Below are 13,570 nucleotides of genomic sequence, written 5' to 3' on the forward strand. Positions count from 1 at the left end.
GAGTCTGGGCTGGGGGGGCTGGGGAGGGGAGTACGGGCCAGAGGGGGGCCCAGACCATCCTCCCTTCCCCCACCCCTCCCTCCCTCCTTCCTTCCTTTTCTCCCTCCCTCCCTTCCTTTCTTTCTTCCTTCCTTTCTTCCTTTTTCCTTCCTTCCTCCCTGCCTCCCTTCTCTCTTCCTTCCCTCTCTCTTTCTCCAGAACGGCCTTGAACTCAGGGTTTCTCACATGGCTCTTTCACTCAAGGCGGGCGCTCTACCACCTGAGCCACAGCCCCACTTCTCGTGTTCTGATGCTTCCTCGGAGGGCAGAGTCTCACGGACTTTCCTGCCCAGGCTGGCTTTGAACCGCAATCCTCACATCTCCACTTCCCGAGGAGCTGGGATGGTGGGCGTGTGCTACAGCACGGGGCTTTGGCAGCAGGAGTCCTTGAACTTTCCAGCCCACTGTGATTTCTCTACTTTGGGCCTCAGTGTCTCTCTTCTAGAGTGTTCCTTGTCCCCCTTCTCACCCACGTCCTCCCCACAGCCCCAGGAGAGAGCATGTCCAGCAGGTGGGCTCCTCCGGGAGTCCATGAGTACTTGGGCCCTGGCGTGGGGGGGAGCAGGGGTGTGTGTGTGTGTGTGTGTGCACGCGCATGCGCGTGTGCAGTAGAGTGGCAGCGTTCACGGCCATTGAAGCTGGGCTCCACTGTGTCCGCAGCTACTGTGCTGAGGGCCGCATGCACTGCACAGCCAGAGCCGGCCCTGGGGCCCTTGCGCTCAACACTGGCCTGGGCAGCGCCCTGTCCCACCGCGGTGAGTGTCCCCTCCCCTCCTCTTCCTCCTTCCCTCCTCTCCTCCCCTTCCCTCCCTTCCCCTCTCCTCCTTTTCCCTTGGTTTTCCTCCCTTGCCTTCTCCCCTCCCCTCTCCTGGTATCTTCTCTCCAAAGTCAAGAAACTGGAATTCTCTGCAGACCAGGCAAAGTCTGGCCCTTGGGGGTTCACACCTGGCAGCACTCAAGCCCTGAGTTCAAATCCTAGTCTCAACACACACACACACACACACACACACACACACTTCTTTTGCAACAAATGCCAGGTGTTGGAAAGCCTGGGTCTAGAAACTTCCATCCTGCATCTCCATTCAGTGAAATCGGCAGGATTAGAGAGCATAAGTTGGGGTGTGGGGGCGATCAGCCAGCTCAGCCGCAGAGGCTGAGCCCCGGGCCCGCAGGCCACAGCCAGGCCCGGGCAGGCAGCCTGCACGCCTCCTGCGAGTTCCAGGCCGGGAGACGGAGCTCTGCCTGCTCAGCCCGCCGCCAACCTCCGCTTTGGGGTTTCCACTGTGAAGGCAAAAGGAGCCTCTCGTGCCGGCCCCCGATGGTCAAGCTGGTGTGTCCCGCCGACAACCCACACGCCCAAGGAATCGAGTGTGCCAAGACGTGCCAAAACTACGACCTGGAGTGCATGAGCCCGGGCTGCGTGTCCGGCTGCCTCTGTCCCCTGGGCATGGTGAGCTTCCCCTGGCTGCCCCTTTCCCTCCTCCTCTCCCTGCAGACGGTGGCGGAAGCAAGGAGGGCCGGATAGGAAGATGTGTGTGGGGGGAGGAGGAGAGCTGAGGGGGCCAAGAAACCACCAAAGCTGGAGGGGGGGGGGAAGAAACCGCCAAAGCCCAGGAGGAGGGACTGGATCAGGAGACAGAGGGTTTCCAGAAAAAGACTTGCAGGTAGACAAAGGCATTTGTGCTCGGATTGTTCAGTGTGTGCAGGGCAGATCGAACATTCTCTTTTTTCTTTTGTGCCAGTCCTGGGGCTTCGAACCCGGGCTGGGCGGGCATTGTTCCTGAGCTTCTTTTGCTCAAGGCTGGCACTCTACCACTTGAGCCACAGCGCCACTTCTGGTTTTCTGGTGGTTCATTGGAGATCAGAGTCTCATGGGGACTTGATTGCTCTGGCTGGCTTTGAACCTCGATCCTCAGATCTCAGCCTCCCGAGTAGCTCGGATGACAGGCTTGAGCCGCCCATGAACTGCAGAGGTTGATACTAAACATCGCCATAGTAAGTTCACGGAGGAAAGTGGTGAGCAGTGTATGAGCAGAGGAGTAGAGGTACTTTGCCATCTTATGCTGAGAACCATTTGTCAGAATTTAGGATTCACATGGGGAACCCACTTGGTCACCTGATTCCTAAACTGAAGGGAGGGGTGGGGCGGGGAGAGAGGGAGGGAGGGTGGGAAGGAGGATGGTTGGGGTGGATCAAGACACAGTGTACCCACAAATAGACATGTTGCATGGAAACCCCTCTGTTAGCTACTTAAGGATAACACAGTAGTAACAAGTTAGGCACTGGTGGGCCACGCCTGTCATCCTGGCTCCTCAGGAGGCTGAGAGGTGAGGATTGTGGTTGCAAGCCAGCCCTGGCTAGCCAGTCTGTGAGACTCTGATCTCCAGTGAACCAACCAAAAAACAAAAGCCAGAAGTGGAGTGGTAACTCAAATGGGAGAGCACCAACTTGGAGCAGAGTTCAAGCCCAGGTCCAGAATATAATAAATAGTAACAATAGTAATAATAATAGACGTATTACTCAATTCTACCACTGGGGGGCAGCAAAACACAGCCCATCCCAGAGGTCGCTTGTTCCAGGACAAACTTAAGACTCACAGTTTGGGGGGTGGGGTGGGGTGAGGCTGGAGTGTAACCCACGGGGAGGGGGGGGTAAGGGAGTTTGCCTAGCAGACATGAGGCCCTGGGTTCAATACCCACTACCTCCAACACACACACACACACACACACACACACACACACACACACACACCCCAACTCCCCTAGGCTGGGAGGGCGGGAGCTGGCTGGAGGGTAGGAAGAGCACAGATTGAGGCAGGCCAGGTGAGCAGGCTCAGGTTTCCCTGGGATCCATCTCTCTGCACAGCCTTAAAGTAGTTGTATAGGGGGGTTTCTCTCCAACAGGTCACTCTGAGCACAAGGCCTCCTGCTCCACCACACCCCTTCCGTTTGTCCCAGGCCGGCTATCCACTGTAGGGGAGGGGCTCTGTCACGCACCACTAGAGTCCCCACTAGGTGGCAGGCCTTGGTTTTGTGTCCGAGTGGCCCCACTGGAGGGCTGTGTGACCCAGCCTTTGAAGGTTTAGGAAGTCCCTCCTTGACCCTGCCTTGTACCCCTCTTCCCAGCTGGGTCCCTGAGCTGTCTCCCCCAAACCTGCAAGGTAGAGCTGCTGTGGTTGAGATGCGGCTCTTGAGGTTAATTTTCCCTCACCCCAACACACACACGCACGCACACACACACACACACACACACACGTATAACGTGTATACACGTTCACACTTTCCTGCTCAGTCTTAAGCTATGATCGTTGACAGGAAAGCTCTCTGTTTGGCTCACACCCTGGCTGAATGTGAGGATCAGTGTCAGGTCAGGGGTCATGGGTCAGCATCAGGGGCCAGGTCAGGCCGCATCATTTTGCAGGCAGACTTGCAGAGCTACGCCTGGGTGGGTGTAGGGGGACCAGCAACCTGTCTGGTTGGGGTCCCTCCTGGTCAGCCCTTCCCGAGCCCCAGGACCCCCAGAAGGGCTTTGAATTCCTCTTCACACCTGGACCAGCACATAAACTGTCAGGAGGGACTTCGGGGGACAGGGGAAGAGAGCACCCCCCATTATTGGTGTCCATCAGGGTACCCCGGGACAGGGAGGAGGGTACATGGACCTGGACAGGCCCTGGGCTGGTTTTCCCCCTAGCATTTAGCCCTCCCTCCACAGTGGTAAGTTCTTGGTAATTCCCCCCCCCCCCCAAATATAATGCCTGTTTTCTTTAGCTCCAGACTTAACGGACCATCCATGGAAGAACGGGAAATCCTTAAAAAACAAAAAACAGCAGCAAAAAGAAAAATAAATCTTTACACAGTTCTGTTCTAGGCCACTACCTTGATTTTCTATTCCGTCTTTAAAAGATATGAATATAGTACACATATCTCTACATATATCTATCTGTCTGTCTCTGCCTGCGATCTGTCTGTTAGTCTGTCTCTGCCTGCTATCTATCTATCTATCTATCTATCTATCTATCTATCTATCTATCTATCTATCTATCTATCTATCTATCTGTCTGTCTATCTATCTATCTATCTCAGTCTAGCTGATTGTTTTGTCTGACTGTCTCTGTCTGCTATCTGTCTCTATCATCTTTTTGTCTGTCATCTGTCTGTCTGTCTGTCTACCTACCTACCTATCTCTCTATCTGATTGTCTATCTTGTCTGTCTCTGCTATCTATTTGTCTGTCTCTATCATCTATTTGTCATGCTATCTGTCTGTCTTACTTGTCTGTGCTGTCTATCTGTCTGATTGTCTGTCTTGATGGTCTGTCTCTGCCTGCCTGCCTGCCTGCCTGTCTGTCTGTCTATCTATCTATCTACCTATTTATCTATCTGTCTGTCTTATTATCTGTCTGTAAGAGTCAGGCAGGGGAGGAAAGCACTGGTTAGTATATATACATGTTTACATATACACACATATAAAAACGCATCTATGTCAAACTGGGACCACGCGTTTGAGCAACTTTCTTAGTGGTGTAAGCATGAGCCAGTGCGGTGGGTCACGCCCGTAACCCCGGCTACCTAGGGACGCGGAGATGGGAGGCTCAGGCTTGGGCTGGGGAGACCTCCAGGTCGGTGAGTAAGTGCAGTGTGGTTGTAGGAGGATCGCAGTCCAAGGCCAGCCCTGGCCAGTCCGTGACATCTTAGCCAGGACACAACGGAAGCGGGCGTGCGTGCGTGCGTGCGTGCGTGCTTGTGGTCCAGGTGGTGGAGCACCTGCCTAGCCTGCGGCCCTGAGTCCCCGTCTGGGTGTCACACACACGCACACATGCACACACACCAGTGGTGTGAGTGTGTCCCACTCTATGGAAGTCTCTCAAAGCACGCCTGGGGATTCCTTAAGGACTCCATCCTTGTCCCACCCTGGCTCCCGGCCGTGTCCATCAGCGGGGACGGTCGGCCATTGGCCCCATTCCCGTTTCCTCTGGAGCGGTCCTTTGGGAAATGTGACTGGGCACGTACACTTCCGGTGCTCACTCTTTCTGAACCCCCTCCAGGGGTTTGTAAACACTTTCACAAAGGTTCCGGGTCACGCTGCAGGAGGAGACCCAGGTGATCAGGCCCCAGCCAGTCCCCACCGAGGCTCACCGTCTGCCTGTCTGTCTGTCTGTTCCCTGCAGGTCCGCCATGACAATCGGTGTGTGGCCCTGGAGAGGTGTCCCTGCTTCCACCAGGGCAGAGAGTACGCACCAGGGGAGACGGTAAAGATGGACTGCAACACGTGGTGAGCTGCTGGGGTGGGGTGGGGTGCGGTGGGGGAATCCTGGGAGCAGAGGTGACCCCCACACAGGGCCCCCACACAGCGTAGGCTGATACCCCGCGTGAGAGCCTGGGGGGCCTTGGTAACGCTTCTCTGTGCCTCAGTTTCTCTGTCTGTGCTCGGTCTGTCAGAGACAAGGGGTTCAGGGGTGCTGTGTCCACATTCCCGCCCCTGAGCACGTGGCTTTGAGGGGTAACTGGTGAGGGGCCTGGGGTCCCTCTCCCCTTCACTCTGCTTTTGAGCTCACACAGCCTTATTAGCAGGACAGGGCGGGGATGCTGTACCCCAACTCTGACGCCCAGGTAGGCTGTCCGCGGTCAGCTCTGGTTATGGGGTGGTGCTGGAGGGGATGCATCACCATACAAAATCACTATAGGGTTTTTTGTTTGTTTGCTGATACTGGGGCCTGAACTCGGCCTGGGCGCTGTCCCTCAGCTCTTCAGCTCAAGGCTGGCGCTCTACCACTTGAGCCACAGCCCCACTTCCAGTTTTCTGGTGGCTTATTGGAGATCACAGTCTCCCGGCCTTCCCTGCGCAGGCTGGCTTTGAACTGTGATCCTCAGATCTCAGCCTCCTGAGTAGCTGGGATGACAGGTGTGAGTCATGGCACCCAGTGTCTGTATATTTTTTAAATACACACAGCTACAGTTGCACACAGCGGTAGCTTCCAGAATGAGGCCACGGCAGGCAGCCCGGAGAGGACCCTGGCTTCCTCCCTCCTTTTCCAGCTGCCTGGATCAACTCAGACGAATCCTCCTGTGCCTCAGTTCCCCCTTTGGAACCAGAGAGCAGCTTCGCTTTCCTTTCCCACCCGCTGGGCCTGTGGGAGTTCATGCTCTTCGGGTGGCAAGCCTTCAGTGTCGGTCACCTTTCTAGAACTTTCCAGAACCTTCCATCCCACTCCGTCGTCTCTCTTCTGTCACTTCTAAGGCTCCGTGGGACCCTCCCCTGCCCTCCCAGCCCCAGAACAGCCCCTGCCCTCCTTCTATCTTTGGTGTCACTGTCCCCAGTGTTTGTCGGGACCGGAAGTGGAACTGCACAGACCACGTGTGTGACGCCACGTGTTCCGTGCTGGGCGTGGCCCACTACATCACCTTCGATGGGCTCAAGTATCTGTTCCCTGGGGAGTGCCAGTACGTCCTGGTGCAGGTGAGGGGGAGGGGGGAGGGGAGGGGAGGAGGGCGGAGAGGGGAGGGGACGGGAGGGGAAGGGAGGAAGGAGGAGAGGGGAGGGGAGGGGTGCTGTGGGTCATTTTGGGAGCTCCCACATTGGATTCTGCCATTGTATTTGTAGAAACAAGTTTGGAAGAGAATGAGTGTGTGCGTGCATGCGTGTGTGTGTGTGTGTGTGTGTGTGTGAGACTCTGTTGTACTGGGGTGATGTCCCAGTCCTGGGTGGGTGTGGCCTCACAGAACCCCCAGTTCTCCAGCATGGACAGGAAAGAAGTAAGTGGAGCCAAGAAACACACACACACACACACACACACACACACACACACACACACACGAAGGCCGGGCGTCGGCGGGTCTCACGCCAGTCATCCTAACTACTCAGGAGGAGGCTGAGATCTGGAGGATCCTAGTTCAAAGCCGGCCCAGGGCAGGAAAATCTGTGAGACTTTCCAGTGAACCAGTGTGAGCAAAAAAGCCAGAAGTGGAGCTGTGGCTCAAGTGGTAGAGCGCCAGCCTTGAGCACAGTACAATAGGAGATAACATAAAATTCAGGGACAGTGCCCAGGCCCTGAGTTCAAGTCCCACGACCCATGCACACGTGTGTACGTGCATGTGCACGCGCGTGCGCACGCACACACACACACACCACAAACCAAAAAACACACAAAAAGGATGGGGGTGCTGTTAGGAGCCCACGGGGCTGGGCCGAGCCATTTTGGTTCCATTCTGGGCCTGGTGGCCGGAGGGAGGGGTTGAACGAGCCACGAGAATGGGGTGAGATTTGTTTGTGGGGGGACCCAGGGTGGGACTGAGACGGGCTGGCGTGTGGCCTGATCGGCTTGGCCATTTCTCCACTTCAGGCTCAGTGCCGGCCTCCCGCTGCCCCGAATGAAACATTCGTTCCTAATGAACTTCCCTAGCCCCACCCCCCATGTGCATGGGACCGTGCAAATGTCCTGTGGTCAGGGCCAGGGAGGGATGGTGGGGTAGTCATTCCCTCCCTCCCCTCTCTTCCCAGGACCATTGCGATGGGAGCCCAGGCACCTTCCGCGTGCTGGTGGGGAATGAGGGGTGCGGTCCCCCCGCAGTGGCCTGCCAGAAGCGGGTGACCATCCTGGCAGAAGGAGGCGAGGTGGAGCTGCTCGGCGGGGAGGTGAGGTTCCACCGTGGCCAGGCCGTCCACCCCGCGTCCTCCTAGCCCTCCGCCCGTCTGGGGGCTCTGCGGCCCTTGGGGACCCCGTTTGGGGTGACATGAGATGCGTGCTGGGGGGGCCATGGGCCGCGCTTCCCCTCCCTCCCTGCTTGCTGCACCTCAGATCATTGCTTTTTTTCTGGTAAAGCCTTGTGGATCTTCCTCCCTCGGCCTGTTGGTTGTGATGAGGTCTCGCCCACATTGTGTATGGATTTCTTTCTTTCCCATCCACGCCTGGCCTCAAACCATGATCTTCCTAAGTGGTGGGGATTCCAGGCGTGCACCGCGCTGCCCGGCAGGCGTGCTAGATTTGGCCCCGCTCTGGCAGGTGAGCGTGAAGAGGCCCCTGGAGGATGAGTCGCTCTTGGAGGTGGTGGAGTCTGGTCGCTACCTCATTGTGCTCCTGGGCCGGACCCTTTCTGTGGTGTGGGACCGGCACCGGAGTCTCTCCGTGGTGCTCAAACAGACCTTCCAGGTCAGTTCCCAGCCTTCCTGCCTTCTTCCCTGACTGGTGCTTCGGGGCCTGGATCAGGTCTCCGAGCGGCCTGCCAATCACCACCAGCACCATCAGCACCCTGCTTGCTTGGCTGGTGGTGCTTTACCACCCGATTCACGCCTCCAGCCCAGTTTTGCGGCTGGGGACTTAAAAAGGTGAGCTTTTTTTTTTTTGGCCTGGAACTACAATCCTCAGATGGCAGCCTCTTGAGTGGCTGCGATTACAGGTGTGAGCCACCAGGTCCTGGTGCCAGGTGTGCAGGGCCAGGTGGAGGTGACCCAAGCCACCACGACTTCCGTTCTTACACAAAAGAAGAGGAGGACGGGGCGATGTGAGCGATATAACTGGGAGAGGTGAATCGGACCTGCCCGGCTGCTCTCTTACTATGGGGTCCTTAAAAAAAAGTTTATTTGCCAGGCGCCGATGGCTCCCGCCTGTCATCCAGCTACTCAGGAGGCTGAGATCTGAGGATCACAGTTCACAGCCAGGAAAGTCTGAGACTCTGATCTCCAAAGAACCACCAGAAAACCGGGAGTGGCGCTGTGGCTCAAGTGGTAGAGCGCCCGCCTTGAGCTGAAGAGCTGAGGGACAGCGCCCAGGCCCTGAGTTCAGGCCCCACCACGGATAAAAAAATTATATCTATATCTGTCCATTGATGTCTGTTAATTGTGCAAAAGGGTTTCATGCAGACAGCATGCTTTACCCGGCTCACCCCGCCCTGTCTTTTCTGGGGTGTGGGGGGAGCTGTTTGTGAACCCACTGGTGGAGCTGTTTTTGGAAAAGGTGATGGCATTGGCTCAGGCCCTGGTGATTTCAGTGTCTGGTGATGTCCCGCGTGGACGGGGCAGGCTCTGCTGGCCGAGCGGCTGACTGAGTCTCAGCAAGCAGGGTCTCCACACCACCGCTGAGACGGCTGTAGATTGATTGATTGATTGACTTTTGTGTCTGTGCTGGGCTTTGAACTTAGGGCCTGGGCACTGTCCGTGAGCTTTGTCACTCAAGGCTGGTGCTCTACCACTTGAGCTACAGCGCCACTTCTGCCTTTTGGTGGGTCATTGGAGATCAGAGTCTCATGGACTTTGATGTCTAGGCTGGCTTTGAACTGTGATCCTCAGATCGCAGCCTCCTGAGTAGCCATCTTCACAGGCGAGAACCTCCCCCTCCTCCTCCATCATCCTTTCCCTCCACCCTCCTTCCCTTCCCCTTCCTCCCTCTTCCCCCTCCCCCTCCTCCTCCTCTTCCCTCTCCTCCACCCCTTCCTCTTCCTCCCCCTTCCTCCTCTTCCTCCCTCTCCATTCCCTCCACCCCTTCCTCCCGCTCCCCCTCCTCCTCCCTCATCTTCCCTTTCTTCCTCCCCCTCCTCCTCTTCCTTCCTCTCCACCCTTCCTCCTACCCCTCCTCCCTCTCCACCCCTTCTTCCTCCTCTCCCTTCCCTCCTCGCCCTCCTCTTCCTCTTCCTCTCCCTCCTCTCCTCCCCCTCCATCCCATCCTCCTCTTCCTCCCCCCTCCTTCCTCCCCCTTCCCTCCTCTTCCTACTCCACCCCTCCTCCTCTTCCTCCCCCTCTCCCTCCTCTCCCTCTCCTCCTCTTCCCTCCCCACCCCCTCCTTTCCTTCTTCCCCCTCCCCCTCCCCCCTCCTCCCCTTCCTCCTCCGTCTTCTCTGCCTCCTCCCTGCGCGGCGTGGGTCCGGGGCTCACGCGTCCGTCCGGTCTGTGGCAGGGGCGCGTGTGTGGTCTATGCGGGAATTTCGACGGGGTTCAGAACAACGACCTCACCAGCAGCAGCCTCCGGGTGGAGGAGGACCCTGTGGACTTTGGCAACTCCTGGAAAGTGAGCGCGCAGTGCGCCGACGCACGCAAGGTGGGTGTGCGCGTGCCTGTGTGTGCCGGGACCCAGCCCCGTCTCCCCCCATGTGCCCACCGCATTGTCCCCTGGGTTCACAGGCCCCCCTGGGCATGGCCCCGACGCTGTGCGGCGGTGACCTGGACAGGCAGTCGGTGGCCGATTCCTCCTGCAGGATTCTCACCAGTGACCTCTTCCACGCCTGCAACCAGCTGGTGAGGGCTGCGGGTGTGGGGGGGCGGGCGTGGGGAGGGAGGTGGGGGGGACACACCCGCCCAGCCCGGGCTCCTGGACAGGCCAGGCCTGGCCACACGTTGGTCTTGAATTTGAGACACACCCGCTCCCCTGCCTGGCTGCCTCAGTCCCCGGTGGTGCTAACTTGGGGTCACCTCACCCCCAGCTCCAAAGCCAAGCGCCGTCCCCGATCTGTGTCTCCATACCTGAGCCCTGACAGTCACCCCTGCCCCAATCCCCACCTAAACAACCCCTCAGCGACCCGTCCTTTATCCCAGCTTTTGCTTTTTGTTTTATGGCCAGTCCTGGGACTTGAACTTGCGGCCTGGGTGCTGTCCCTGAGCTGCTTTTACTCAAGGCTGGTGCTCTACCAAGCAAGCCACAGCATCACTTCCAGCTTTTTCTGTGTCTGTGGCACTGAGGAATGGAACCCAGGGCCTCATGCATGCTAGGCGAGCGCTCTACCACTGAGCCACCTGCCCCGCCTCCTGCTGGTATTTTTAAGTATGCCTATGGATTCCGGTGGAAATGGAAAGCAGGAAGCCATGCTCGTCTCTCTGTCACCTGGGTGTTGGGGCCCTGAGTCTTCCCTGGTGCCTGTCACCTTCTTATCACCTGGTAACGTGGAAGCTTTCCTCCCACAGCGGAGAAGGCTGTGATGAGTCACTGAGAAAGAGAAGAAAAAAAAGTTAGTTTTGTTTTTTTGTCAGTTCTGGGGCTTGAACTCAGGGCCTGGGCGCTATCCCTGAGCTTCTTTTGCTCAAGGTTGGTGCTCTACCCCTTGAATCACAGCTCCACTTCTGGCTTTATCTGTGTGTGTGGCACTGAGGAATCGAACCCCGGGCTTCATGCATGCTAGGCGAGCACTCTACCACAGAGCCACCTGCCCAGCCCATGGGTCTCAACACTCTGGTTTGGCCTTTTCTGTTCATGTCTGGGTGCTCTACCATTTGAGCCACACCTCCACTTTCGGCTTGTCTATTGGTTAAGGAGAAATAAGAGCCTTTGGAAGTTGCTTGCCCAGGCTGATTTCGCACCACAATCTTCAGATCTCAGCCTCCCGAGTAGCCGGGATTACAGGCATGCGCCCCTGGTACGTTCTCAGGGATATGAAGGTCGTTTTTCTCCTATGGACCACCAGAACCTTGACCCGGCCAAGAGCCACGGGCCTCCAGTGTCTAGGGCCGAGGTCACCAACCCCCGGGGTGGGGGGACTCTTTTCTCAGGTGGACCCCGAGCCGTACCTGGACGTCTGCGTTTACGACACGTGCTCCTGCGAGTCGGTGGGGGACTGCGCCTGCTTCTGCGACACCATCGCTGCCTACGCCCACGCCTGTGCCCAGCAGGGCCAGGTGGTGGCCTGGAGGACGCCCACACTGTGCCGTGAGTCCCAGCGGCCCCCCCTGCCCGGGGGGGAGGGGTCCCACATACCTCCCCTCCCCCACCCTCCACCAGCATCTAGACACCACAGTCCGTGGGGGACAGGTGGATGGAGGACACCCCCACGGGAGACAGGGACAACCCCAACAGGCAGCTAGATGACTGGCCACGGGCCGTGGAGAGAGAGGAGGCCGCGTGGGTAAGGTGTTCTCGAGGGGGGGTGAGCAGTCAGTATGTGTGTGTTTCCTAATGTTTTATTTCGGTGCAGTTCCTAGGCCTTGAACTCAGGGCCCCGGTGCTGTCCTTAAACTTCTTTTGCTTAAAGCTGGTGCTCTACCACTTGAGCCACACAGCTCCATTTCTGGCTTTGCTTTGGGTAGTGGATTGGAGGTCAGAGTCTCATGGACTTTGCTGCCCAGGCTGGTTTGAAACTGATCCTCAGGTCTCAGCCTCCTGAGTCTCTGGGATGACGGCGTGAGCCTGTGCCTGGCTTAGTATATATGTTTACTTGGACCTAGTTCTATTTGCCATAGTGTGGCTAGTTTATGTGTTTAGAATCTGCCTTCCTTGGCAGTGTGTGTGTGTGTGTGTGTGTGTGTGTGTGTGCATGTGTGTGCTGGTCTTGGGGCTTGCACACAGGTCTGGGTGCTGTCCCTGAGCTTTTTCTCTGAAAGCTGGCACTCTACCACTTAAGGCACAGCTTAAGTTGTGGGGCTTGAACTCTGGGCCTGGGCGCTGTCCCTCAGCTCTTCAGCCCAAGGCTGGTGCTCTACCCCTTGAGCCACAGCGCCACTTCTGGTTTCCTGGTGGTTCATTGGAGATCAGAGTCTCACGGACTTTGCTGCCTGGGCTGGCTTTGAACCGTGATCCTTAGATCTCAGCCTCCAAGTAGCTGGGATGACAGGCGGGAGCCGCCGGTGCCCAAGACAAAATGTTTTGATGCAGCAGTTTGGGCCCCGAGGTTCTTGGTTTCGTTTTAGGTCTCCACCGCTGCCTCCTCCTCCGACCTTTGCCTCCGGCCCCTGCCCACCCCCTCCAGAGCCTCCATGATAACCTCATGGTCCCCACTCTTCCTCTGCCTGCCCCTCCCCAGCTCAGAGCTGCGAAGACAGGAACGCTCGCGAGAACGGCTACGAGTGTGAATGGCGGTACAACAGCTGCGCGCCGGCCTGCCCCATCACCTGCCAGCACCCTGAACCCCTGGCCTGCCCTGTGCAGTGTGTGGAGGGCTGTCATGCACACTGCCCTCCGGGTAAGGCCTGGCCGGGCCGGGAGAGGGAGGAGGGCGAGGGGTGGGGCCAGGAGCCGTGCATTGGGCGGGGCTGGCTTCTCAGGGTTGGCATCTCCCCTTCCCTCTCCTGCTTCCTCAGCCCGAGCCCCCCCTCCTCACCCCTGCCGTCCACGCAGCCATTCCCTCCTCACCCCTCCCCTCATCCAAGCCAGGCCAGCTCCCACATTGCCAACTTCAGCTCCTGCCGAATGCTTGCGCGAAAGAAAAAGGTTTTATTCCCGAGCCAGCTGGCACTGCTGGCTCCCGCCTCTCATCCCAGCTACTCGGGAGGCTGAGATGTGAGGATCGTCGTTCGAAGCCAGCCCCGGGCAGGAAAGTCCATGAGACTCTGATCTCCCATGAGCCAGCAAAAAAAAGCCAGAAGTGGTGCTGTGGCTCAAGTGGTAGAGCGCCAGCCTTGAGCACAAAAGCTCAGGGACAGCACCCAGGTTCTGAGTTCAAGCCCTAGGACTGCCAAAATTAAAAAAAAAAAAACAAAGATAAAAGTTCTGGGGCCAAATGGAGCCCAGGTCCCCACCTGTGCGCTGCACATGGCCTTAGCACCAAGTTAGGTCCAAGCCCTGCGTCTCAAGTCTATTGTAAGTTTATTTATGGTCTTCCCTCCCTCCCTCTCTCCCTCC

The 13,570-nt window shown here is 57.6% G+C and overlaps 1 protein-coding gene across 1 annotated transcript in view; it reads left to right on the top strand.

Moving 5' to 3' along the window:
• Vwf (von Willebrand factor) overlaps positions 1 to 13,570 on the top strand; it is an 87,460-nt gene that overhangs the window by 26,692 nt on the left and 47,198 nt on the right. The window contains exons 15-24 of the mRNA XM_013023596.1: positions 700 to 794; positions 1,329 to 1,489; positions 5,205 to 5,308; positions 6,355 to 6,493; positions 7,535 to 7,669; positions 8,037 to 8,183; positions 9,923 to 10,063; positions 10,147 to 10,260; positions 11,506 to 11,662; positions 12,753 to 12,951. Coding sequence (XP_012879050.1) covers positions 700 to 794; positions 1,329 to 1,489; positions 5,205 to 5,308; positions 6,355 to 6,493; positions 7,535 to 7,669; positions 8,037 to 8,183; positions 9,923 to 10,063; positions 10,147 to 10,260; positions 11,506 to 11,662; positions 12,753 to 12,951 — 1,392 coding nt within the window. The remainder of the gene's footprint in view (positions 1 to 699; positions 795 to 1,328; positions 1,490 to 5,204; positions 5,309 to 6,354; positions 6,494 to 7,534; positions 7,670 to 8,036; positions 8,184 to 9,922; positions 10,064 to 10,146; positions 10,261 to 11,505; positions 11,663 to 12,752; positions 12,952 to 13,570) is intronic.

The sequence above is a fragment of the Dipodomys ordii genome, unplaced genomic scaffold (assembly GCF_000151885.1).
Source record: "Dipodomys ordii isolate 6190 unplaced genomic scaffold, Dord_2.0 Scaffold69, whole genome shotgun sequence".
Taxonomy (NCBI): Eukaryota; Metazoa; Chordata; class Mammalia; order Rodentia; family Heteromyidae; genus Dipodomys; species Dipodomys ordii.